Source organism: Plecotus auritus (assembly GCF_963455305.1).
Source record: "Plecotus auritus genome assembly, chromosome: 3".
NCBI classification, from domain to species: Eukaryota; Metazoa; Chordata; class Mammalia; order Chiroptera; family Vespertilionidae; genus Plecotus; species Plecotus auritus.
Window position 1 is genome coordinate 106811176 of NC_137772.1, and position 27111 is coordinate 106838286.

Here is a 27111-nt window from a genome sequence, read left to right on the forward strand (position 1 = left end):
CCTCTAGAGCAAACCAGCTTGGGACACCTTTTTATGGTTCAATTAAAAACCTTTGAAAGTAGTTTATCATAGAAATTCAAGAGATTTTTTACCCCGAGAAGGGCTAGCAGGCAACACCATAATATTAACAAAGCTCTCCCTCAAGCACAATTGCACTACCACAGAGGGATAGAGTTGTTGAATGGGTGCCCTTGGCCAACAAACCACCATGATTTAATGGTATGAGCCTTGTGACTTGGTAGCTCTGTGACCCTCTAAGCTAAGCCAATTTTTCTTTCTTCTTTTTTTTCCAACTGCAATATGCTTCAAAGGGTAAAGGATTGCCATTTTAGCCTTTCTTCGTGGATATATTGCTTTCTTCCAACAATATCTGACGGGGCTGTTAGCCACAATCCAGGGGGGTACTGAACAGTTGCATGAGGTCTCATGGAATACAAAACACCAAGCATTTTCAGTAGTTTATTTGCATTTTTTCTCTGCTCATTTTAATATGCACCATGTGTAAGTTAGATGAGGGCTACTGTAAAAACATTTTCAATGACTGAAATCTTACTTTTCCTTCTAATGATTTGGAGAAAACCACATATTCATTGATTGTGATGAATAAAATGATTTCTGCTACAATGTTGCAAAAAATGTTCATCAATACAAACAGTTCTCATCTACAAAGATGATTTACACAATGCAAGTAATGAAAGTGTTCTTTCTTAACTAGTCTACTACTGAACTGAAAAGTTGAATCTTAAAATTTCCTTGAAAATACCATATGGTTGATTATGTATTAATAAAGGAAAGACAATCCCCATCACCATACTAACACCATAAGAGCTATATTAAATACTTAGAAAAAATATGGAAACACTTATGGCAATGATTAAAATGATAATTACAGAAGTACACTCCAATAATGGTACATATTTATTTGATGATGAAGTGAAAAAAAATCAATTTGGTTATAGAAATTCCTTAAAGAACACCATCACTTAATGATTTCAAACTTGAACTATCTCAAGAATGTCATGAAAAAAAATTAGAAAGCATTGGCTAAAAGCAAAGCAGTCTGAATATACCAATGTAATCAGCATGCCTTGTGCTTGTCTGTTAACCCTTTGAGTACATTTCTGATATTCAGGATCTTGATAACTTGATGCTAAAAAGATTGCATTCCACCTGATTACTCAACATTTCTACTTGACAGATCACATACACTGTTTATTCAGCATAGATCACAGATTCTACAGCAATGCATTGGGCTCTCCATGCTGAATGGGCCATATATTCTTCTGAGCTGCTCTCTGCAGTGTGCTGGGAAACACTCCCCAGCTTCACATGGTCCACAGTCTCCCAAGACTTGGATGGGAAAAGGCTGAGCCATGCACTGTAAGTTCTATACACTAAATGTTATACCAACACATGTAATGTCCACCGGAAAAGCAGTAATTCAGAGAATGAAAGGAAAGTGACAATCTACTGTAGTAGGTCTGTGCTCATAAGATTCTTCATAGTCACACATTTAGAGTTGAGGCCAAGTTATATGGCTACTCCAGTGTTACTTAGAATAGTGCTTTGCTTTATAGTTCTAGACAAAGCAGTATTTCTGAACAGTTCTGGGTACTTCACTGATGTGGAATCTTTCTACACACCAACACCTTTCCTGGTATTCTGACCTCACCCCAACCCCAAAATCTGACTGAGTTGTGCTACTTTGTGATATCGTATGCTATCAATTCAGGACTCTCTAAAAGGGGGACAACTTTTAATAAATAATCTTCTGCTTACATGTCAGGACAACACAGACTAAAGAAATAAACCTAAATGTAGAAGAGCAAAAAAACTGAGGGAACTATGTTGTAAAAATCATGACATGGTAGGACCTTAAAATCTATATTAACATAGGCCATAGTTTATGAGTTAAAGAGTAAAATGCAGCAATTGAAGACAAACGTGTATTTGAAAATAAAGAAATGTCAAAGACCTTCAGATATTGAAATATATTCAAAACAGAGACAGTAGGTGTTGTTCAGCTCTATATATGCAAATTTTATGAGACCTCACTCTTTGGTTGTCTCCTGGATCACAAAGCTGAGCAAACCTTAGGAGGACATTTGAGTTGGGTCCTTGCCTCCAAGACACCATGGCTAGCCTTTTCTCTAAGTATTGCAGAGCTAGTAAAGCACAAGAGGCCCCCACTGAAATGTGACACATGCCAGAAGAAACTCAATGGAGACACAGGGCTAGGGATCAAGGTTTTGTCACAGGAGTGACAATTCAGATGTCAGACAGGACTTGGCCCATAGAGAGCAAAATAACATGTCCCTCTAGATAGCTAAAGACAGCGGTATATAAAAAGGGCACCTTAGGGAATGGAAGTTTTATCCTCAGTGGTATCTTCCAGTTCTCCTAACCTGTTCTTCCAGGGAGAGCATATTTAGGAAACCTAAAGGTACACAGGAAACGATCTTATCAGTCTTTTATTTCCTTAAAACCCATTTAAAAATATTCTAGATTGTTTTCTCACTGTGCTTTCTCCTTGGCCACCTTGCAAAAACACTTTGCCTCTGGTCCCTTGTGCCCCAGCACTCCTGTGTATGGATTTGATATTCTATGGATTTCACACTGAAGGCAGCAGTGCATGGAAAAGCAGGTGAGAAAAAGACCAGGATCTTGTTTCCTCTTTCTGTTTGAAATTCCAGCCCTATAGAGCACCTGGCAATTTATTGCTCTTTTCTACCAGTTGGTTTTTTGTTTTTTTTTTCCTATAGATGGCTCATACTGAGCAGGCAGACCCTCCCTCACCAAGCACAAGACAAGGTATGTGTGTGCCTTCCCGAGGGTCTGCGCTGGCACTAGCAGCAGCTGATGTGGAAGCAGCATTTCTGGAGCGATATCAACACATCTTCATATGGAGCCAGTTTTGGGGGAGGGGCACCATCTCTTTTGTGGGTCAGGCTGTTTGCCACAGACCCAATTTCCTCCACTTGGGATGCAGAACTCATGGCAGCTGAAAGTCATACCTCTAATGAGAAAAGTCTCTTTCTTAATAGGACTGCGAAGAAGAAAGAGGGGTGTTTATGCCTAAGTTATAAAACGGCTATGATCTAAACCTACAGAAAAGGACAAGCAAGATATCATTCTAGGTGCCTTTCTTTTCTGGATATTGCGGCATCTAAAAACACCCCTCAATCTGCAGCAAAATCAAGAAATGTGTCTATACATCCAAAGGCCTGGAAAATTTCCCAAGGGGTCTCCACAAGCCATGCACTCAGAGGGTTAACATGTGCTTATTACATACTGCAGATCCTAGTTTGATGAAAATATTCATTGCTTTTAAATTTTAAAAAGTTGCAAAGTAGACTTAACCCTTTGAGGATCCTATTAGCAGCAAGTTGCCATCTTCACAAACAACATATCTTATTCAGCAAAGGGAAATTACTACAAAGGTACCAGAAAACACACGTTCTGTTTCTGAGTGCTAGATAGATCAGATAATACATAATTTGGGGAGAAAAATCAGAGAGTCTCAAAGGGTTAAGCTAGAACTTCGAGTAAAAGGGTCTTATTAAAAGGGCGAGTTTGGGGAGCGAACAGTCTCGGATGAGCTTGGGGAGTAGTCTTCAGATTCTGAGTTGAATTCAGGCGGAGCTGGCTGTGCCTTGTATTGGCTCCTCACATCCTGGTTGCATCTTCGTCGGAAAACCTGCCTCTCCTTATCAAGAGCGGTGGTCTAGCAGGGGCATAAAATGAGAAAGAGGACAATTAGGCTGAAGGAAGGGCACAAGAAACTCTGAAACTTCTGAGGTCAGAAAAATACACTGGCCAAATTAACCTATCCATTACGGCTTACTTTTGTTGACAACAATTACCACTGTTGGGGAGCTCTCTGCTCCCCAAGTTGTAGCTGCTAGGAGCACCTGATCATGACATCAGCAGGCACAGGCAGGATGGATGATGTTGTGGGTTCAACCCCTTCCCAGTCCTCCCCATATTTCCCCTAACTCCACAACCATGACCTCTGGTGGCACCCTTTCAGCCAGAGACCCCTGGTAAATGGACATCCCAGGCCTGTGTGTCTAACATGTGAGGATGCCAGGCGTGCCTCATTCATCATCACTCAGCTCAAGGCAAGTGTATAATAAAGATAAAAAGTGATGAAGTTGTCAGACATGGAAACAGAGCCACAAGCTCATCCTGTTATTTTAGCACCTCCTCCTTCTAAATTATCTTATTATCTGCTGATGAGGGAGTATGGCTGAATCTCTGGGAAGAATTGTTTTAATTTTAATGAAACCAATGTCTGAAATTGAAAATTGCTTTGAATGCAATTAAACCAAATGGAAACTTTCCAGGGATTTTACTTTACAAAGTTCATTTTCATCATAGTATGTGGTGATTTATGAAACTGAGATTCAGTTCCGTAGGTATTTCAGCTCCTGGTTTCTAGTCCTCATTTTCCTGAGGAACCTCAGATGATCCCCAGGCTATGCGATCCAGCCACAACTCTGGAAGCTATTATGACATCAGAACTGGGAACAGCAGGCATAACTTCATTACAGATTTAATGGGTGTGAGAGGAATGGGGTCATTACAGAAAAGCCTTACACAGAGAGCAGAAGAGCAGGTACAAAACCTGACGAAAAATATAGAATACATATAAAAGTGTGAAGGCATCCTTGTTTGAAAGTCACTCTTTAAAAGGATGTAGCCTGGAGGTTATTCTGCTTTTAAGAGATTACTTATCCTCTACAGGGGTATATACCACCATTTTTTCCTCTTGAAAATTTACTATTAGCTTCTTCAAAGAACAGAGATAAATTTAAAGCTGGCCTGGTTCTGAGAACAAAGTGAAAACTACGCCTCTCATACAACTGCAGTATAGCATTAGAGCAATCTTAGATCTAAAGTAGGGCAATCAAAGTTCTGATATGAACTAATAAAGAAGGAAAAAGAGGCAGCGTGTAGAACCGATAGAGTAAATGGCTTCATTAGGTTGAGCTGTGCTGCTTTAAAACTGTCCACAAATTGAATAACAGTTTTTAGACTCAATGAGGAAGATAAAGTTTAATAATTCATTTCTCATTTCACTAGATTGTTAATACAATTATTCAATAACTGGTTTGTTGAAATGTCTATGTTTTATTCTTCTACTTGTCAAATTTTATACCCACTGATTTTATGTTATTTTTAGCATCATAAACTCAAATTCCTAACTTTATTTAAAACACTGTAAAGTCACAGCACATGGTATTTTGCTTTCGAAGCAAACTAAAAATACCTGTTTGTGCTAAAAACAGACATGTCTTTAGTCTGACTTACATAAAAACCATTCTGTAGTTAATCCAAGAGTAATATAAACTCTTCTCATGCTCATAAAAAATATTTCTATTTTTACCTTCTTGAGAAAGAAAAAGTCCTTGGTATTGGACTTAATACTGACTAGTGAACGGAGGCTTTCGGGTGTGGGGAAGAAGTGCACACCAGACTTGTAGGCAGGGATTTTGAGTCCTGCTCTGTCCACTGCTGGCTGTGTGAATCATTCACGCTGTTCTCAGTTACATGAGGAGTAGGCCTAAACCCTTCCCACCCTCCCAGAGTTGCTGTAGGTAAAGACAGATGTGCAAATGCTTTCTACATAGCTAAGATGGCCAAAAATGGAAGGTTTGTTTTTTGCCTCTCTCTTTCTTTACAATTTGGTATAAGATATTGTTTTAAAATTAAGTAACTGCAGGTCAATGCAAAATTTCATATTAGAATTTATCTCAGAGTACTCCCCTTCCACACTCTCACTGGCACCTTCTCCATATTTAACTCATCTCCCCATAATTTACTCAGTTACATCAAGTCACACTCTTGGCTTCAGCCACTGAAATAGGTCATTTCTTTACAAATACCATAATGTTGTTTATGCAGAAGTTGGTGACAGTGTTGAGTCCATGCTTGGATAGTCCTTTTCCCCTCAGTTTTACTTTCATTTCCCTACATCTTTATAAGGGCAATCCTATTCTCTTCCTCATTTGTCCCTCTGCTTAGAGAACCCTTGCCCCATTCCTTTTAAGTGGCCAGTTCTCGCCACTCCTAGAAATTTCTGTAGTTAGCAGCTTTATAATTGCTCATATTTGTAGGTGACACTTGGCACTTAAATGCCTCTGTGCTTTCAGGTGGCATATAAGCCAGTTTACCAATTATTTTTTGGAAAATATCATGTCATGATCACATGTCAGGGAATAAGGATGTAATGGCTATTTCTATTACATTTATAGACTTAAAGAATTGAAAGAGAATTTATAAAGCATTCTTTGTCCAATGCTTTGCCTTTCCAGGCCAAGGTTTGCATGCCAGGATCCACTGTACATACAATTCCATTTTGAACCTGTAAACTCCTAGGGAGCCCTGAGTCTGATGACAGAGAGGCAATTTCCTACTCTCCCAAGTTCTTGCAATATTCTCAAAAGCCACATAATTAATGTTTAGGGCTCCCAACTGACTTGCTGTCAAAGATGCTCCAGAAGATGTCATTGTCAACAGGCTTCTCCTCGTACTCACTCTGCTTCCAGCTCCATGGACTATGGCTGCTTTTAAGTATTTCTTCCTTCCACGTGTTCCCTTGAAAACTGGTACTGTTATCACTATGCATCCTGCCTAGATCATAATTAACTCTAGTTCACTGTCTTTCTGGTTACATTATAGATGCTCTGGAGGGCAAGATCAAGTTTTGGGCATCCTCTCTGTGCTCTCCACAGTTCATGTCACACAGCAGATACTCTACAAAGTCTGTGCTTTTGAAATATAGGAAAGTGCTACAGAGGTCACAGCATTTGCCTCCTGAGCACTGAACCCCCAGTCCATCTGACACACAGCTGACAGGTCAATTACCCTCAGGTCTAATTTATTTAGAATTTCTCATAAAGTCCATTTCCTTGTCCTAACATTCACAACATGCCTACAATAAAAGTTTCCAGCTCTAACCGGTTTGGCTCAGTGGATAGAGCATCAGCCTGCGGACTGAAAGATCCCAGGTTCGATTCCGGTCAAGGGCATGTACCTTGGTTGTGGGCACATCCCCAGTAGGAGGTGTGCAGGAGGCAGCTGATCAATGTTTCTAACTTTCTATCCCTCTCCCTTCCTCTCTGTAAAATATCAATAAAATATATTTTTAAAAAATTTCCAGTGTCTAGTTCCTTTTATTAATCACAATGATCCAATAACATCAGCATACTCACTGTTACGCATTTGATTTTCTTGCACAGCATCCATTTACTCTGTCTAGGTTAACCATTCCTCAGTTTCTTTTTGGACTTCCTTCACTACCATACTCTGTGGTTCCCATGAAGGTGATCCTACCCCCATCTCTGAGATGGGGCCAGGTGGGTTGGTGACCCAGTAACAAACTTGAGCCCCCTGCATTCCTCAGTACCCATGACTGGAAGGATGGGCACCCAACCCAGCTAACAGGACATAAGGAGACTTTTGCTGGGATTTCATATTTATAATGAATCCCAACTTGGGGAGGATAGTAGGCCTAGAGCTGCTTCCCACATCCTGGTACTACATGAAGCTCCAAACTAAAGCCAACACAGGGACGTGGAGTGGAGGGATGAAAATACACCAAACTCTGACCGAGTGCTGAGTCTATCCATCATTAAAGCCAGTCCCAACCTTTGGACCTTCCAGATTTTATAAAATAAAAAATTTCCTTTTTGCTTAAGCCAGTTTGGTTTGGGTTTTCCTTATTTGCAATCAAAACAGTCCTACTGGGTATATCTGTGAATGTACTTTAATGACACTCACTTCTACATCTTGGCTCAAGGTATTCACCAACCTGAAATTACTTTTCTTCCTACCTGCCTACTCAAATTTATCTATTTCCCAAGATTTAATAAAATTTCACCTCCAACATCACCCCTTTTCTTTCCAAATCCCTCAGGCAATCCTTCTTGACCAAACTCTTGTCATTTATTGTACACAGGACCCTTATTATCTTTTCTGTACTTATTCCCCAAATAACACGCAAGCTCCTCTGTGGTAGAATCAGAAACTCTTGCATTTTCAGAATGCCTAGTAGACTGTGGCACACTTATTAGACCTATTAAATATTTCTTAATTAATATAGAATTAAATTACTTTAGGTAATTAAGTACTTTCTAAGTAACAAAACAGGACCCAAAACAACAAGAGTAAGAAGTTAAATGTATTATGGGTCAATATTTAAGAATACAATTTACGTTTCAGATATGATCAAATGCTTATAATAGATAAAGTTAATATTTTCTTATATATTTATTTATTCACAGCAACTTATTAAAGTCCAGTTATTTATCACAGTAAGCACTGTAATATATGAAATCTTTAGAATTTTAATTGTGGCTATGTGCAGGTTAAATCTTTACAACTGAAATCTGTAGTCCCCATATGTAGTTCAGGACAGATGAATTCAGCAAGAAAATAGAGCAATGTGCTATTACATAATTTTTAAATATAATTTGCCCCCATAAAAGCATTTGAAATGTAAGATTTTCTCTGATGTGCTGCATCACAAATATAAATTCTGAGCCCTTCTAACATTTCTGAAAGGCTGCTTTCCTCTTTATCAACCACAGAAAATTCCCAGATTTTAAGCAAATAGGGTCTCTTCTCCCTAATGCTTATCTTTGAAAGGTAAGTTTGTCCTCAGGTATTGCCTTGATATGCCCTTAAAATTTCCTAACAGGCTTATTATTTTATCAATTATTTTCCTCATGATTTATAGCTTTGTTGGAACCAACATGAATAGAATTTCCAAATGTTTCCTCAGAAATTTACCACTTCATTAAGAGCTCAAAGATAATCTAAAGTCCATATTATCACATTTTGGGGCTAATTATCAGAGGTTAGAGGTGAGCAAGAAATCTCTTGAGATGCTGGAGTTGACCAGTAATAACCCAATATGATGCTCTAACCTAGTTGCTTAAAATAGGTATTTATTAAGGACTGCTATGCTGTGTAATGGGCATAGCTAAATAAGAGTGGACTGGGGATCCTGGTAAACAGAATAAATAGTTGACCAAATAAAATGATATAGAGAAACTAATATAAACCTGTCTTATATAGAAGAAACACTTCATATCTCTACCTCAGACTGTAAATCTTTGGTTATCACAGTGTCCTTAAAGGCCGCTAGATCAAGTGTGAAAACTGAGGAATGGTAAAATAATGTCATAACCTTAGCAACTCCAGTAGCTGCATACATATTATAGTAGTTGGAAATCTTAGATAAAATAATATCTATTATGTTTTGGTTCCTGCTGTAAGACTGGGCATGCATAAATGAAAGACGGTATTTGCCTAATACCAAGGAAATTTATTCCACCAATAGATACATCTATTAAATTGGATCAGTGGCCTCCTTTGTTACAATGAAATGACTATATGCTCCACATGGTACTCAGATATTTTAAGCCCTTATTTATAACATTAAATTTGGAAATCAGCATAAATGCATAAGACATTAGCCATCTGGAATATCTATGCAATGTTAAAGGAAAAATAGAGCATGGGAGAGGAAGGTCAGGAATAAACTGCAAATGTGAACTGGAGCATTAGTTTTGTTTTTGCTGGTCTGTGCTGCCCATCACTCTGTAATGCTTGTCTTATCTGGTAGCCTTAGCTTACTCCCCTTTGGAAGCAGCAGTAGGGGGAAATCAGGAGAACAACCTTTTTATCCTAGCTCAGCTAACATGACCATGGACATGTTTCCTAACCACAGAACCCCAATTTCCCAGGCCATGTGAAGGTGGGTATAGTTCTCTAGGGAAACTTTCACCTATAAAATACTAGTAATAAGCTTAATATCACCATCAGTCTACTGTAATGGGTGATGCTTTTCTTTTAGCAAAAAATAGGCCTGCCAGTCTATGGATCAAAAACATTTCTGTTCTGCAGCACCTGCAGGACTGGCAAAGGATGCACCTAATTGAAGTTGTGAGGCAATGTTTTCTGTCCTGGTGATCATGATTGGATTTAAATAACTGCATTTTTCATGGGCACGCATTGACTGCTTTTCCTTTTTGCTTTACTTATTACTAATCATTTCATTAATAAAAGAACAATTTTGTGCATATTGCCTTTTAGTCCATCCATTATTCATGCTCCCTGGAAGGTGGAACAGGTGAGGCTGCAGCATTCATCTCAGAGCCCTTTCTCTCACTCACCCTCACTCTGCAGGGACTGAGTTACGACTTGCTTGACACTTCAGGAATGTGTTTGGCTTGCTAGTAAAGTTAAACTGACAAATCGATTGAAATATCCACCCTCCTCCTTTTTTTTTTTGGCTTACTGACAGGGTTATTAAGATTTTGTTTTGCTTCAATATCCTTTTGGGGTCTCACCAGGAAGTGCAAGTATCTAGATATATGACATGGTATTACCCTAAAGTGAAGGTGACCATTACAATGGCAAAAGGAAGCCTCGTGGAATGAAAACCAGTGGCTTGCTAAGCTACCTTTTAAGTGCAACTCTCTTAAATGTGAATCATTGGTTCCCTGGGCAGAGCTGCCTCCACAATTCTCCACCATTTCTTATAGTAGGCTCCTGCAATTGATTTGTGGGTGTGTGTGTTTTTATAGAATCCCAAATTGGCCTAGATCTACAATGGCCTCTCATTAGAGGGTTAAAATCATAGCCACTTCTTGAACTCAGGCTTCTATAGGACACAGATCATGTGTTTCCTCTGCCCTGCAGCTCCTGATTTTCTCATAGTTGAAGCTAAATTGAGCTGCCATGCTGTTTTTCCTTCATCATCCTAGTAAACTAGAGAAGAACCACAGATGTAGTTTATCTTAAAATAAATCTATAAAGTTCAGAACTTACTAAACAGGTAAGTTAGGGGGTAACTCCTTTCATTACAAAAACAATGTTTTGCTTTGTCCAAAGACTTACCCTCAGATTGCTATAAATGGGATGCTATTCTAGAGCATCTCATGTAATTTCATTGTCCAAACTTTAATTTATTCCAAACTCCTCAAAAACACATTTATCCTCTATATCAACTTCTCCTTCATTGGAAAGTTGAATCATTTATTAAATAATTTAACAAATATTTATGAAGGCTCTACTATGTGCCACGCATTCCATGAGGTGGTGGAGATACAGTTTTTAACAAGCTTACCAGGTGGTGCCTTTTAATTTGGAAACATTACCCCCCTAGAACAAGATTTGAAGAACTTCTGGAAAGGCCAAATAATTACTATTTTATGATTTGCAGGCCATATGGTTATTTGACACTACCTTAACTCTGTTGCTACAGAGCAAAAGCAGCTACAGACAATTTAGAAATAAATGGGTATGGCTGTGTTCCAGTAAAACTTTATTTACAAAGACAGGCAATGAGCCAGATTTGGCTGATTGGCTATAGTTTACCAATTTCTGCCTTAGAGGATAACATTTTAAACTTAAACTTCATCAGGATTTTTGGCTGTAGTCTCCTTTAAGTAAAATGTAATGCCATAAATACTCATGAATAATATCAGCAGTTTACTCCAATCAGAACATCAAAAAAGATTATGGTTCTACTTTAATAACAATTGCTTTGATCTGGAGAGAGATAAGTTTTTCTCAAGAAAATCTGTCTCAAGTGTGGAAGACTTTTTTTTTTTGGAAGTAAGGGAAACCCTGAAAAGCCATCTTTCCTGAGTCCCCCCTGGGGCCTATGAAGGCACTTTTGCATAGATATCTCACTTAATCCTCACCACAGATTTGGAAGGTTGATCATAGTCTTCTCATTTCTACCTGTGGTGAAACTGAAAATCAGAGTAAGAATATGTAACTTGGCCACGGTCACACCGCAGGAAGCAGGACAGGCTGGATTCAAAACCAGGGCTTCTGGACAGCAAAGAAGCAAACTCTACATGTTCTGCACTACCAATAAAATATCGAACAGTGAGCAACCCATTTCACTTTTCCTGTTTTTCCTTCAATGACCATTTTAGAACTATAATACTATATATGCCTATCTTCTGAGCCTGTTGGCCTAATAATTCACTTTTTAGCATCAAGGTATAGCTACCAAACCCCTCGTAGTTTCCTGATACTTTCCTTTGTAAATCATAGTTCGGGTGGTTTTTAAGTTTAAATCAATGCCTTTTCTGTGTTAAACTTTCTGTTACAGGGAAGGGGAGGGTGATCAGTCCCTTTTGAGCACAGCAGCACCTGCCCTCCTTCCTGAAGGGCTCTGACATTCAGCAGGGAGTACTTTCCCAATGGGCAGAGCAAGGCCCAGGCAGCTTTCCACAAAGCAACCTGCAAGGCATTGCAGCTTGCTGTGTATCTCTGGCTGCTGGCTGAGGTTCCCTGAGGAGCCCTTCTCACACCAGGCTGCAGTTCTTCTCTGCCTTCACAGGAACCTTTTTTTAAACCTGTGCTGAGCAAGATGCATTTAACTGACCCCATTCCTTTTAACAACTGAGCATGACAGCATTTAATAGCCTTGCAAAGACTGTGTGCGCTTCCACCGTTCTGCCTCATTACTCACTGTTTCAAGATGATGCTCCAATCCACTATGCACACTGGAGTCAGGTCATGCCTGGGAACTCAAATATCCTTTTGTCCTAGCTCACCTCCTCATTTTATCTCATTTAGCATTTTTAGCTTGTCTTGTTTTGGTATTTGCCTTATTTAATTGGGTTACTCCATTCTGATTGTTGCCTTGTACTGCCTGCAAATATGGAAGAATTCTTTTCCTAGTGTTGTCAGTCATAGCACCTGCCACAGTGACAGCTTCACTCGAGAAAGGCAGAAATGTGTGTGATCACATCCTCTTTGGATAAGGACACATTTTCAGGAGGGGAAAATGTAATAAGGTAAAAATGTTTTCTAGTGGCTTGTAGCAGGGCCATGAGGGAGTGGAATGTCCCAGGAAGCTCATTCCTGGAAGAGTGTCCCCCCAGACTCTGGCTGACAAGAGCAAGGTCTTCTTGAAAAATCAGCTAAGCAGGATGCTGCTCCCCTGGCTGCAACTAGGAAGCAGCTCTCTGTTAATGGGCAGGAGGATGAAGGTGAGAAAAAAGAAAATGCATGCCCACCTTTTCTCTGCTATCACCAAAAAGCCTATTAAGAGGGACAGACAATTCTGGGCACCAAGAAGAGGTTCTTTCTCCAGCCTATGCCCTGATGTGAGTAGATTTACAAAAAGTAAGGGGTACTCCCAAGGGCTGTGCTCAGACTAGTGAAAACAGCCATAGTACTTGTAAACATAAGGATTGGGAGTGAAGATGTTCCCCTATAATGATTGTTTATGTAAGAGAGTTGGCTGCCACTGTTGTTTGGTTTGACAAATACTTCCACTTCTGTGGAGATAAAAAGCAAGCACTTGCAATCAGTGAGGAGAGTGAGTTTGTTCTGGGGCTAAATGACATTATAAAACTTCCTAGTTAAGTATATATGCCAATGAGACTTTAGCATCATTTCTCCAATTTAACTTTACATACTGGGTGTGCTGTTTCATATAGCATTAACTATCAACATTGTTGTTACTGCCCCCAGCTGGAAAACAGAGCAGTTTATGGGTGAAAGAAAAAAGACATTATCTCCCATCTGCTCCTGCCCATTATTCAGGGATGTGTCATTTGTCTGCTGATGGGACCATCACCAAGATTTTAGTCAAATGGCCTTTTTATACTGGCTACATTTATTAATTATTGTGTTTGCTTGGTATTTTGCTCCCATCCTTAATCCCACAAATTTAGTGATATCATTTTCTTAAGTTTTTTTTTAATTAGATTAACTTATATGTGTAATTTTTATTCTACATATGTGCACAACTGTAATTAGACATGTTTTATACCTATTTTTAATTGTATATCAACTTTACTCATATATTTTTGGTTAATATGCCTGAGGTGAGGGGGCATACAATAAAAAAAGGATGGAACATGATGTGATTCAATTTATATAAAGGACAAAACCAGGCAAAGCTAATTAATGCAGATAGAGTCCAGGTCAGTGTTTACCCTTGGGGCTATGTGACCTTCCTGGAAGGGCCCTGGAGTTGCAGAGGGGTTTGGGGGTGCTAGAAATATTCTGTGCCTGGTCTGGGTGCTGCTTACAGGAGCATTTACAATTTGTGAAAATTTGTTGAGATATTCATTCATGATATGTGCCCTCTTCTGAATATATATTATCTTCCAGTAAAATGTAAAAGATGGGTGGATAATCTTCACATAAAAAGTAAAAAGAAAGAATTTTCCCAAAGACAAATTAGGACAAATTATTAATCAAATATTTTCACGCCCTCCCTTCCCCCCCCCAAAGAAGATTAAAATAAAACAGAGCTCTTTCTACATTTATAAAGCTATTTTACTCAGGTAAATGAAATGGTTGATGTGCAACTCCTGCATGCATATCTGTCTAGATTGATACAAATAACCTTTTAATGTAAAACGGACTGAAATATTTTGTTGAAGTTTGGGTATTTTCTTGCTTTAAACAGACTTAGAAATTATGATGATTATAGTATATTTGGATGGTTTGTCAAAGTGTGACCTTTTCTACTTCCTTAAATCCTTTGTTTTGAGTGTCTAATTATAGAAAAAAGGTAGGAGCAATAATTGTTGGTTAGAATGGTATATACAGGGTGAGGCAAAGTAGATTTACAGTTTTGAGTACAGGAAAGAGAGTTTATTCTTGTATTATTATTTATTAATTATTGTATTATTTTCATATGGAAAACTGTAAACCTACTTTTGCCCCACCCTGTATATGTGTGTGGAGCACACATTTCTTCCTTCCTTTCTCCCTTCCTTCCTTCCTTCCTTCCTTCCTTCCTTCCTTCCTTCTTTCCTTCCTTCTACTCTTTGTTCCTTCCTTTACAATTTAGTAGGCTAATCCATGAAATAACATCAGGAAGCCACCACATTACTGAGCTAGGCTCCATCATTTGGGAGAAACAAGTGCCAAACCAAGTGGAATTTTTCTTAACAAATGCTAAGAGGTAGAACTTTACTTAGAGATCATTTCAGAAATGTTAAGATGGAGAAAAGTTCCTTAGGGCTTCTCAGAGTTCATTTCTCACATCATCAAAAATCATCCTGCCTGTGGATAACTTAAAGAGACACACACAATGTTCCTTGAAGGAAATGTCAGGGCAGTTGGCTGGAATAGAAAAATGATTGGATAGAATTCTTAACCCCATAAAAAAAAATTGATACATCCCATAGTCCCTTTTGCTTGAGCAGATAAGCCAGCTAAGTAATCTGACAGTTATAGAATATTAAAAAATAAATTCATGCAATAGCTAGTACATAAAAGGGTTTCCAGGGGAGAGAGGTAACAATAAAATGAAAACAAAAGAAAACAAAAAGGTGGAAAATTTGAAAACACAAGCTCATTAACACACACAATGCATTCTATAGCTCATTGTTACTTGGAGGAACTTCTACTAAAGCGTAAATGCATTGTTTCGTTCATCTAGTAAGTTCAAGATAGGGCTTGATGACTTTAAAATGACAGTATATACTTCTATAGAACGTATACTGTGGTACTATTGCTGCTCCATTTGTTAAGGGACAGAAGAGCACTAGAAGTCATTCTTTAATTGGCAACATCAGGAAAATGCTTTGGCATTTACACTAAATATACTGTCCTTTTAACTGTAAGGGAAATTGATACTGAGCATATGCAATGGAAAGAAAGCTGGCAAATGTCAGTGTGAATAATGGGTGAAAAAAAAGGAATGAGGGGGTGTGGCATCTCAATCAAGAATAAAATGAAACTGATAAAGCAGCATATGGACTGGATAACAAATCAAAAGCATGTTTATCCACTGAAGGAACTGGTTAATGGAGACTGCCAGCACGTTGCCATGGAAACACTGACTGTTGAGCTGCACCATCTCATACCTTATCCAATACATTCCTGGTTGTTGGTAGTAGTCCAAAGACCCTGATCTCTTGATGGTAAACCCGTGGTCCAGCTGAGCAGAGAGAAATGGGGCAACTCAGTGGATCGACATTGTGCTAAAGAGTTAAGACTCCAGACCAAGTTGTTCTTCATTGACTATACATGGAAATATAGTTATAATGCATCTTCTGTGGGGTGACTAGCTAATAAGCTAAATCTGCACATTGAAAATAAAAAGACAAGAAAAGACACTAATCTCTTATGAATACTTAAAGGCCATTTGCTAGAAAAAAATCTAATTTGTCAAACAGGTTTTTGAATGCATATTTAACAATGTCCTCTCAATTTCAAAAAAATATAAACACCTTTTCATATTCTATAGAATGGAAAATGCTTTACAATTAAATAAAATATTGACATCATCTTTAGCCACCTCTGAGAAAGCAGATTGGAACCCCAAAAATCTTATCCCATTTGGCTTAAATTTGAGGGCTTCATAAATATGAAATAATTACAGCAAATTGGTTTTCCTCCTTTAAGAGTTAATCTTCAAAATCAGAGCTAAGCTTAAAAAATCAATTACATTTCTAGCCCTGGCTGGTGTGTCTCAGTTGGTTTAGTATCTTCCTGTACACTAAAAGGTTTCCGGTTTGATTCCTTGTAAGGGCACATGCCTGGGTTTCATCCAGATTCTGGTAGGGATGGGTGCAGGAGGCAGCCAACTGCTCTCACATTGATGTTTCTCCCTCTCCCTCCTTCTCTCTCTAAAAATCAGTAAAAAATCAATTACATTTCTGAACTAAAAATCTATAGTGTAAAGCAGTAAATTTTCTCTACGAAAATATAGAAAATAAAGAATAGTTTTCATTGCATATTAAAAATGCATATTACAGTTAAGTGCTTATGATTAACAAAAGGTGCAATAAATAGGAGACAGATAAGTTCTCTAAGTTGTTCATCCTGGAATAGGATATTAGCATTTGGCTATCTAGGAATAAAAGATTCAGTCCCAAATTTGAAAAACAGTAATCATGCTGTGTACCCACTCCACTCCCCAATCTGCCCTCGACTGGACAAGCTGCACCCTGTTCTTTATCAGGAGGCTCTTGAGTGCTTTCAAGTGTGGTCGTGCTGTGGGGCAATGCTGCGATGCTGAGATGCTGATGAATGCTTCTACCTCTAAATTCACAAAAGGCATTTCAAATAGATGCTGGGCCCAGGCATTTAAATTCAACACTCCTCAGAGGATTTGGTATTCTGATTACAAACCAGGCTCTCCCAGTGTTCATGGGACAGCAATGTGAGATTTTAATCTTTTAAACAATGTACATTTCATTTTATTTAGGAAAAAAAAAAAAGAATCAAAGCACTGTTAGTGCTTTTGCTAGAGGAAAAAGGCCTGAACTTCGGTTTCAGTCCAGGAAGATGGCCACTTAGTACCTAGTTCTCTATTGCCATCTACAGGCCAAGTGTTCCTAACACCAAATCCCTAACTCCGTATCACAATTATTTTCACCCTGATTAGTATGGATTTGTTCTATTAGACTGAAATGCTCTATTTGCATGATAAAAATGCAAAAGAACTTAAAGCATTTTGAAAATTATAGGTTAAAATAATAAACAGCATTAAATGAGGAAAAATAAATCGAAACTGACATCTTAGTCATCAGTTCTTCATCAAGCTGAGCCAATCTAATAATGCCTCCTTCCCCTCCCTTAGCTCTCAAGAAGTCCACCGTTAAAATGTCATCTCTAATTCCATTTTATGTCTATAAATTGCATTTTAATAACGTTTTGTTTCCTTGTTTCTGTTCTGTTGTTTTTTGTTTGTTTGTTTGTTTGTTTGTTTCTTTATTTAATTTTAATTTCCCACCTACTGGCAAAGGTAGCAGAGGGAAAATGGAGTCTTTCTGAGAAGTAGAATGTTGCACTTTTAAGCACAGCAGTGGGTTTCCACCTAATCACGTTGCCTGATCTAAATGTAAGAACACCTTTTTTCCTTTTAGAAGGACTGTATGATCCTTGTGAGCCTCCAGCGGATAGTTACTCTTCTAGCCTACTCAAGGACCTCTTGCAACCTTAATATAAAGTTATCATTTGTCCTTTCTTAGGCCTCAATAAGGTTGGGGGCGGGGGCAGAGAAGAAAAAAACAACACCACCACCAAAAAACACTAAGATTCAGAACCACGCATGCATATTAAACTATGCTCATGTAATACATTACACCTGTATCTAGAGTCTGTTTGTTATGATAGTTGGTTCTTTCTTTCCTTTGAGAAAGAAAAAATGTCACAAATTCTTTTGTAAGCAACATTAATCTCCAGCAGGTAGTTAGGTTTCTAGAGAAAGAGAAATACCAGTTAAAGACTAATGCTTTAATTGTTGATTTCCTGAAAAAAAGAAAAAAACACACAAGCTGATTGATACTACATTCTAAATAGTATTTTTAAAAATTTGAAAGGGTGTAAAAAATTCAGTCCTAGGATGGAGGATGTTTAAAATAAAATACAAAGAAAAGAAGAAGAAAAAATAAAATAGAGTACTGGATAGCCTCCAGGGAGAAGTATACATGCCCATAGGAAAAAATCATGTCTGAATAAAATTTATGCTGAAATCATTTTTTTCTATATCCATCAAATAGAAGTCATTACAGCGCTATATTCTTTACAGAAATTTCAATCATGTGGGTGAATTAATAATTAGATTACATCATTAAATTGTCAAATGGTTTTTATGAAGGCCAGTCCTTCTATCTACCACTTAGATTCTGCCTCACAACAGAATATTGTTCCTTTGCAATTATACTTTAGTTTGAGTTGGAATATTACTTAATTCCAAGGTTGCTTTTTTCTTGTGGTAGTCCTCTGAGACTCTGCTTTTGCACTTTAAGAATGGGAACACTGTTATAGAGTATAAATGGACCTAACCAGTACCATTCTGAAAGATAATAACAAAGGCAGCCACACTGTCCAGTTCATAATTCCCAGCCCTGCCCTGGGATTGGTGACCTTCTCATCCTCCTCACCCCCACCCCAGGTTCTTATGGAGAGTATGGACATTTATGAGGAGAAAGCATTCTGGAGAAAGTGCATATATGATGGTAGGGCAGTTTCTCCAGAAACAGCTCTGAAATTTACAGTGATATTCTCTTTCATGCTTGAAATATTAATGAAAATAGTCAGCATGTGAATTGTGCTTTAGAGTTGACAAGGCACTTTTTCAGATACTTCTCCAAAAAGTTAATTATTTTGTGTCTTAATTACATTGATAATTATTTTTTAAAACTTTGTAGTGGATAAAGAAGATTAAGCATGCAACTAATGGGTAACTCAGCATCACAAAGCCCATTTTATAATTTATAAGTCTATTAGCAGTTTGTACAGTTTCCATGGAAATATGTTAGTTATGATCTGAGAAACCGATATTAAATTGCATTCAAAATGGTCCAATTATGATATTTAGGGAAAAATCATTTAGCATCTGAACTTTAAAATGCTAACTGGAGTTTTTCTTTTGAAATCTACTTAGATGAAGTTTTAGGTTTTGGAATTTATCCAGGTTTGATTAAAGTAGGATTTCCCCTCGTATCTGTGTCATCTGTCCATTGGAAAATTGTCCTGAAGTTCCTGTCCTTTGACATTATAAGATTCCCAGAATACTGAACAAACAATTATGAAACAACCCAGGTAAATTTAACCAAAAAATTAAAATAAAAAAAAAAAAACAGGAAAAAATGACAGTGGTAGACAAAGCACCCTCTCTAGCAGCTGTAAGCTCTCAACAGGAGCAGAAAAACAGTCCTTTTTATGGACAAGCGTGCTGGCAGTCCACTGCAAAATAAAATTGTGGAATCAAAAGTTTTGATATAGACATATATATTGAATGAGTGATGAAAACAGAGTATAAAGTGGTTTAGTTGAGAACCACCAGGAGATTGTTACTTTTAAAAATTGCTGATAGAAAATGCTGATAACAAAGAATACCGACAATCTAGGAAGACATGGAAGACAATGTACTTCTACATTGAATTTCCTTAGAAGTACTAAAGAGAGAGGGCAAGAAGAATAAATTGCAATTTTAGATCCTTAGCAGCACTGAAATTCAGGTATACATACTGTCAAGTCTACTCATGAACCAGTTACTCACAAAAGGTTCAATCAAAAAACATGAAATGCAAACAGTACAAGAAAGTATATGCCTGTATTCATGCCACCTGAGAAATCTGGAAGCTCCTATCAAATATTTAGTAACCCAGATTTGGGATTGGTTGTATCAAATATATCAGTTACATATGTTTAGTTTTATCTGGAACTCCAGCACAATAAAAATAAAAACAAAAATGCTGTAAACATAGTTAAATATTTAGTATTGCTGATGAGCATGAAGTACTATTTAGTAGCACAAATACTTTTTACCATTGGACAACATAGTATCTCATTTCTTGGTTTAAAAAGAAAAACAGCTTAAGTGATTTCACATTGAATATGCTGTTAAAAAAGGAAATTATTAAAAACAAGTAATCTGGGACTTGAATAGCCTCTAGAATATGACACCAGGAAGTATGAGGTTTTATTATTTTTCTACCCAATTTAATCTTTGCCTAGAGCTGCTCTCAAATTGCATGTAGTGTGTGTCTGCATGTATAGAACAGGAAAAAAAATTCTGTGTAGCTACATCAATAAAATGTTAAATGTTAAAAGACTTTCAACTTTAAAAATGAAATTTCTAAGGAGCAAGACATCGTAATTTCTTTGTGTGTTCACAGCGATTCAATTTCCCTGAAAATCTCACTGTGTAACCTTTCTGCTCTGTTTTGGCTTTCGTTTAGGTCTCGTACAAAGAATCATACTGTTTCAATTCTCTCTGCAATGTCGTGTTTCTCAGCTTCCCTTCCCTCCAAGGTCCTGGCAAAGAACACAATGAACTCCTTTCCTCAGAGCTCTAAAGTTTGCATTGGCACACAGTCCAGTGTGGGGGAGGTTTTCTGCTTTAAAAAATAAATCATGAAATTAATATAAACTGCAAGGCACCCTGGAGGTGTTGGATAATGATGTGACTACCCGGGAAATCATCAGCAAAAACACGTGATGTATTTTAGCCCCAAGCTCCTTCGGTGCTTTAAATGGTCGAGCTGTCTAAAGAAATGACCCATCCTGCTGTCTCTGGGTGGAATTTCCTGAATAATGCCTGTCTCCTGGGTGGATTGCTTTAAAAAAAGTTATAGGTGGATATTTCAGATGCTTACTGCTATGACAGAAACTCCAGCTGCTGTGCTATTCGGCTTGGGGCCTGTGTTGAAATGCTTCTTTATCTTTCCAGCTACTGACAGCTGATGTTCATTTTCTGGGAGGCCGTCGTCCTAGGCCGGGAGGGTGGGGAAGAAATAAAGGAAGGAGAAAAAGAAAAAAAAAATGAGATATGAGGAATATGAGGCCAAGATCTTCTAGTAACAGGCAGTGATCTTAACATAAGATTTCAGAAATAAACTGGTCAATGTCTTCTCATTAAACACTGTTGTTAGAAATACTGCTCTAAGATCTCATTCATTTCCACATCTGCCCTAAAGTTAATTTGGTGTGTCATCTGTCCCTCAGAGTTCCCTAAATAAAAAATTTTATTTCTGTTGTTTCTAATAAAATAATTTCAATCATGGCTCCAGAGACATATGTCAAAGAGCAAGTTAATCTGGACAACAACAACAACAAGACATCAATGTAAACATTTTTATTTTCTGATCAAAAAGTTTTACCCTCTTATCCCATCATTTAGACCCATACCCAAGGAGACTGACAGACTTGGGCTCCTGAAAGCTACTCAATCAGCCATTCTATAACCCCAGACAACCTTTCAAGCAGAAAGTTCTTCCTTAAGTTTTAAATCCTCCTTGCAGCATTCAAATAATCTGTTATGACATACTTCACATTGGAGCTCATTTTAACTAAAGCTTCTGTTCTCTGCCAGAGCTGTCTGTGATGGAGGCTGGACAGATTGCTCTCTTTGTTAAACACTGTTAGAATAACAATAACCTGAGTCATAAGTATGTGCCATCACTTACTAAATTATGATCAAAAGGCTGCATGATCTTTGGAGACCAGAGACTGTGTTTTGTTCACTATGGAACCCCCAGGTCTTAACATAGCACTTTGGCACATTGTAGATGCTTAGTAAATATTTGCAAAATAAGTGAATGGATGTATAAATAAAGTGTTTGTTACTATCTCTTAAAACCAAAGTTCCTGGCAGGACTTCAGTGTCATTCATCATTTTCCTTCTCTCCTTTCTCCATCTTTCCAAACATGACATGCTTAGTCTTTTGCACAACCTGGACTCTCCACATGGGATCTACTCCTTCTTTTAGCATTTGGCTATTCGTTTATTCAGCCAATATTAACAACATGTCGACAGTGGACCAGGCACTAGAGTAAGTGGTGGGGAAATGAGGGTGAGCAAAAATATGCATGGGCTTTGCACCCTGTCATTGCTCTCTTTCTTCAAAACTTGGGTCCAAATCACCTGTTCCAAAACACTTCCCTCTATTAAACACAACTCCTTCTAATGGTTCTTCTGTAAACTCCTAATGCTCGTTCTTCTATATATTTGCCTCCCTACTTATATTATTTTTGATGCTAGGTGATTTTGTAGGTATATAACACACACACACATATAACATATATATATATATATATATATATATATATATATATATATATATATATATACAAGTATATGTATACACACAGAGTATATATATGTACTCTGAACTCTTTTTCTTTTGTACCACGCCTTCCACATTTTCTGTAATTTTTAAAAGATAATCTTGGCTCAGTGCTGTACACACAGTGGAGTCTCAATTTATGATAATCTTGCATTGGTTTATTAATGGCTAGAAGAAGAAACAATTATTATGCTTAGTGACTCACATCTGAAACCAAATCTAGAATAAGGAGGTTTTGCAATGATGCAGAGTGAATTCAATTTTTTTTTGAAGTCTGTATTGTGGAAAGAAATAGAATGAGTGTGTGTCTGCATGTATAGAACAGGAAAAAATGAGTGTGTCTGCATGTATGGAACAGTCAGTTAGGGCAGCAGTGGAATGACACTTGGCGGAGGGGGAAGAGAAACAGGGACATATGAAGTGCCTGCTGTGTTAGGGATGGGTGGGGGGAATGGTCTCTGCCCATCAGAGAACCTTACAAGCTAATTGAGAGATGCAGTATGGACACATTTTGTCAAATAATAAAACAGGTCAACAAGATGAGATGGAGCTGTCCCAGGTAGTATAGCCTAATGGCTTAGATAGAAACATGGGAGGAGTTCAGAGGAGAGAGGACATATTTTCCTTTGTGAGCAGTCAGCATAGGCTTCATGAGGATTATGGGACTGGACCTGGTCCTTAATGATGGGGAACATATTGACAGGTAGAGAGAAGGGAAGATGAGGTTTGGTGTAAAGATGCATGTGAGTGGGAAGCCACAGGGCATGTTTGCCAAACAATGAGTCAACCAGTTTATCTTTGGTTAAGAGTTTATGTGGGAGAGTAATGGCAAACAAAGGAGAAAGAACAGAACACAGGACACATATGAATACCAAAAAAATCCAAAGATTGAAGTCTTATTTAGGGATAAAGCAATGTTTTTTAGTAGGAGGAGTAGCAAGTGTGGAGGACTACCACCCTTTACTCAGATGTTTTACAGTACAGTTTCCAGTTCCCAACTCTCCTAGTGGGAGAGAAGTCCTGTGATAATCGCAAAGATTAGGATTATGCCAATCAGAGTGTGAAACACGAGGACAAATTCAATGGTGCAAAACACTTTTTTTAAATGGTGTAGCTACATCAATAACAAAAAACAGCAGGCCCTTGGAATCTAAGTTAGAATTTTTGGGAATATTTAAACATTTGACAAAAGATGAAATGATGTACCTTTACTGAAGGCTTTACAAATATGGTATTAGTCTCACATATCTGGCAAGGTTTGGGGTTCTGCCCTACCCCCAAGATTACAGATGTAGTTCCAGTCACTTCTTGGGAGCGTTCCAGGCTATGTCAGGCAGTTACTTGTATGTGCTTTAGACTATAATGAAGCAGATGGAAAAAACGATTTTCTCTTTAAGACAAAACAAACAAACAAACAAACAAACAAAAAACCCTTGAGTGTATTTGAAGTCTCAGGGTCAGAAGCTAGTGGCAAGGAAGAGTTGGAAGACTAGAAAAGGCGCAGGATAGAGGGGGAAATGAAGCAGTCTGCCTTGGGGAGGTGTAGGTGTCTCTTTGTCTTTGGGGCAAGATGAATTAAGGAGAGAAGGGGTGAGGCCTGTTTTGAGGTGGAGGGGAGCACAGTTAAAAGAGAAAGGCAGGAAGAGGAAGATGACACAAGTGTTAATTGCTTTGTGGCCTGTGCTAATGATTTACATATATGATCTCCTTAATCCTCAGATTATCATCTACAATATGCCTTATCAGTTCCATTTCAAAGATAAGCAAACTGAGGCTCAACAAGGTTATTTGCTCAAGGTCACAGAGCTAGGTCTAGAACTTCTGTGCATTCATTAGCATGATATCTGCTACAAAAAGGCTCCCTAAGTATTAAATGAAGGGACTCAATGACTCTTCTTTTCCAGATAAAAGTGGCACAATAGTGAGGGGGTGAGAGAGTTGAATTAGGAGCTGAAAAGAATGGAATATTTGGACAAGCCTGAATGGAGCCTAGGAAGCATTTGAATGAAGGTCAGTTAAAGTGATACTGAGCACTTTGGGAGACCCATTGGATTGCAGTTAGAAGCTTCTATGTCAAGGAGAGACTAGGTTCTCCCTAATCTGAGATAAGGCAATCCAACCTGTTAGGGCAGGAGTTCTGGAATCCCATGTGGAGCTGGCTGTGCTAGAAGCCCCGGCTAACAACGGATGACATAAAGTAGCATTGGGTCAGTGTGGGCCTGTGATTGGCACAGGCTGTGTTTAATATCCTGGGTACAAATACAGAGAAAAAAAAAATAGCTGGGATTCCATAGCAGCAGCCCCTACGTAATTTACTGAGGAAGATTTACCTTGCTGCTCAAGCCTACCTCCTCACTTCCCCACCATTGGGCATCCTTACCAGAAATTTCCCTTTACCTGAGTTCTTTTCCCTGCCAGTTCTTGAACTAAGAGTTTGTTTTCTCATCACTTTCACAATGGACTTCCTTATCATTTCCTGGCCCTGCCCTGGTCCTAATCTTCTGTAAAGACTCCTAGCAACTCTTTTAATTAATTAATTAATATTTAATTAATATTTTTAAATTTTTTTTGTTGTTGAAAATATTACAGATGTCTCCTTTGTTTTTTGTTTTTTGCTTTTTTTCCCATTGACCACTTTCTCCCCGCACTCACCCCTCCCAAGCATCAACACACTATTTGTGCCTAGTGACTCTTTTACATATTAGGTCCTAGGGGCTCAGGCCTCCAGCTTTAAATTCTAGTGAAGTTTTCAGCTTCTGTTTGGTTATTAATTCATGTTGAAGCAATGCAATGAAAGTAGTGAAACAACCCTCGAAAGATGTTTTTGACTTCAAAAATCTTAAAACCGTTTAAAATTTGTTCCCAATGAAATAAGGTATCTCAGCTAGAGAAGGTAACACACACACACACACACACACACACACACACACACACACACCACTGTAACTAAAAAGTCTGCAGTTTCTTATCAATTTTGAAGGCTTTGAGCATAATTGGATTAAATGACATAAACAGCTGGTTTTTTTGGGACCTAATCTGTACCAGAGGCATATGGACTGATGATGGAGATTTAGTTAATTTACTGTCTTGCATCAATAAAATAAATAGGGCCCTTAAAACATACATTTTTATATACATCTTTATCACTATTATTCTGAATAGATTATGTGCCAAAAATGTGCTATGAATTTTCTAAACGTGACAAACCTGGAAGTACCTTACAAATAGTCATAGTATTATTACCACACGTTTTGGTATGTAGTTTCTGGGAGTAGTTTCTTGTTTGACACAGGCTGGTTGTGGTTTGAGGTTAGTGGTTTTTGATTTAGAAATTCCCATCCACCACTTGACAGAGCATTGCAACTGACAAGAACAAAATTAGTTTGCAAAATGGAAAATGAACTCTCACAGCTGTCTGTAGGAGACCTGGTCTCCATTTCTCCAGCGGATGTTGGGGAGGAGGTAGGGGCCTGGACATGAAGTCACTCAGCTGAGTGAATTTCCCTCCTTAGGGAGACCATTCCAGGGGTCACGCTTCAGAAAATCCTTCTCCCTCATGGAGTTTTGTTTTTGGATCATGGATCCGGTTTTCAGTCTATTCATTACAGACCCTATTATTAATATCTGTAAATTTATGAGCATTTTACCCCCAGAATATTCCAAGTGAGTTTTAAACAATCCCAAGTGCATTAGAGCACTCTTCAATAGCAGCCATGTTTCACATCCCAGTGTGTGGCCTCCTGACTCATGCTAATCACCCCCAGCTGTACAGAACCCCAGGACTTTTTTTTTTAAATATATTTTTATTGATTTCAGAGAGGAAGGGAGAGGGAGAGAGAGATGGAAACATCAGTGATGAGAGAGAATTATTGATCGGCTGCTTACTGCACACCCCACATTGGGGATCAAGCTTGCAACCCGGGCATGTGCCCTGACCAGGAATCGAACCATGACCTCCTGGTTCATAGGTTGACACTTAAACACTGAGGGTACCCCAGGACTTTTGACTCCCTTCAGCTGGGTCCTAGATATCCTCTATGTCTACAATTCACACTGTACTTGGGGAGAAAATATGAAGTAAATTAAGATCTACCTTGGAGAAAGGAGAGGATAAGATGCCCAAGTGAAAAGTGGAATTCCAAGTCATCATTCACAATTTATGAGTATGGATAAGTGGTTTTATTTATTATTACAGCATCCCTAGGGTTCTCTTACTTTCTAACAAATTCTGCCAGCACCATGAGATGAATGTTTATATATTTTTGTGTGTAGAACTGATTTTTATTAGCATAAGACATCTTGGTAGATTATTCAAACTCTTGTTTTGTTTTTGTTCTTTTTTTCCCGCATCTTCTTCATTCTTTTAGTATATTTTAGCTTGGGAGTATCTTTTCAAAAGAGTAGGTAGGTGAAATAAAGGAAGTAAATTAAAATGGAAAGGCCAGGAAGGTGATAGGAAGTTTTGAATTGGCTAAATAACTCCTTTCCACTAGGAAATCACCTGGGAACTTCTAAAATTCCCAATGCC

The 27111-nt window shown here is 38.1% G+C and overlaps 1 protein-coding gene across 9 annotated transcripts in view; it reads right to left on the reverse strand.

Annotated features, from left to right (window-relative positions):
- Positions 1–443: 443 nt before the first annotated feature.
- DCLK1 (doublecortin like kinase 1) overlaps positions 444–27111 on the reverse strand; it is a gene marked incomplete at its 3' end in the record, with an annotated part of 521814 nt that continues 495146 nt past the window's right edge. For 4 of the 9 annotated variants that reach the window (XM_080660912.1, XM_080660911.1, XM_080660916.1 and 1 more), the window contains 3 exons: positions 21114–21227; positions 15867–15940; positions 444–3724 (listed from right to left, as the gene is read on the reverse strand). In XM_080660912.1, coding sequence (XP_080517038.1) covers positions 3667–3724; positions 15867–15940; positions 21114–21227 — 246 coding nt within the window. Of the gene's footprint in view, positions 3725–15718; positions 15941–21113; positions 21228–27111 lie in introns of those variants that run through there. The other 5 variants (XM_080660910.1, XM_080660909.1, XM_080660914.1 and 2 more) reach the window with 2 other exon arrangements.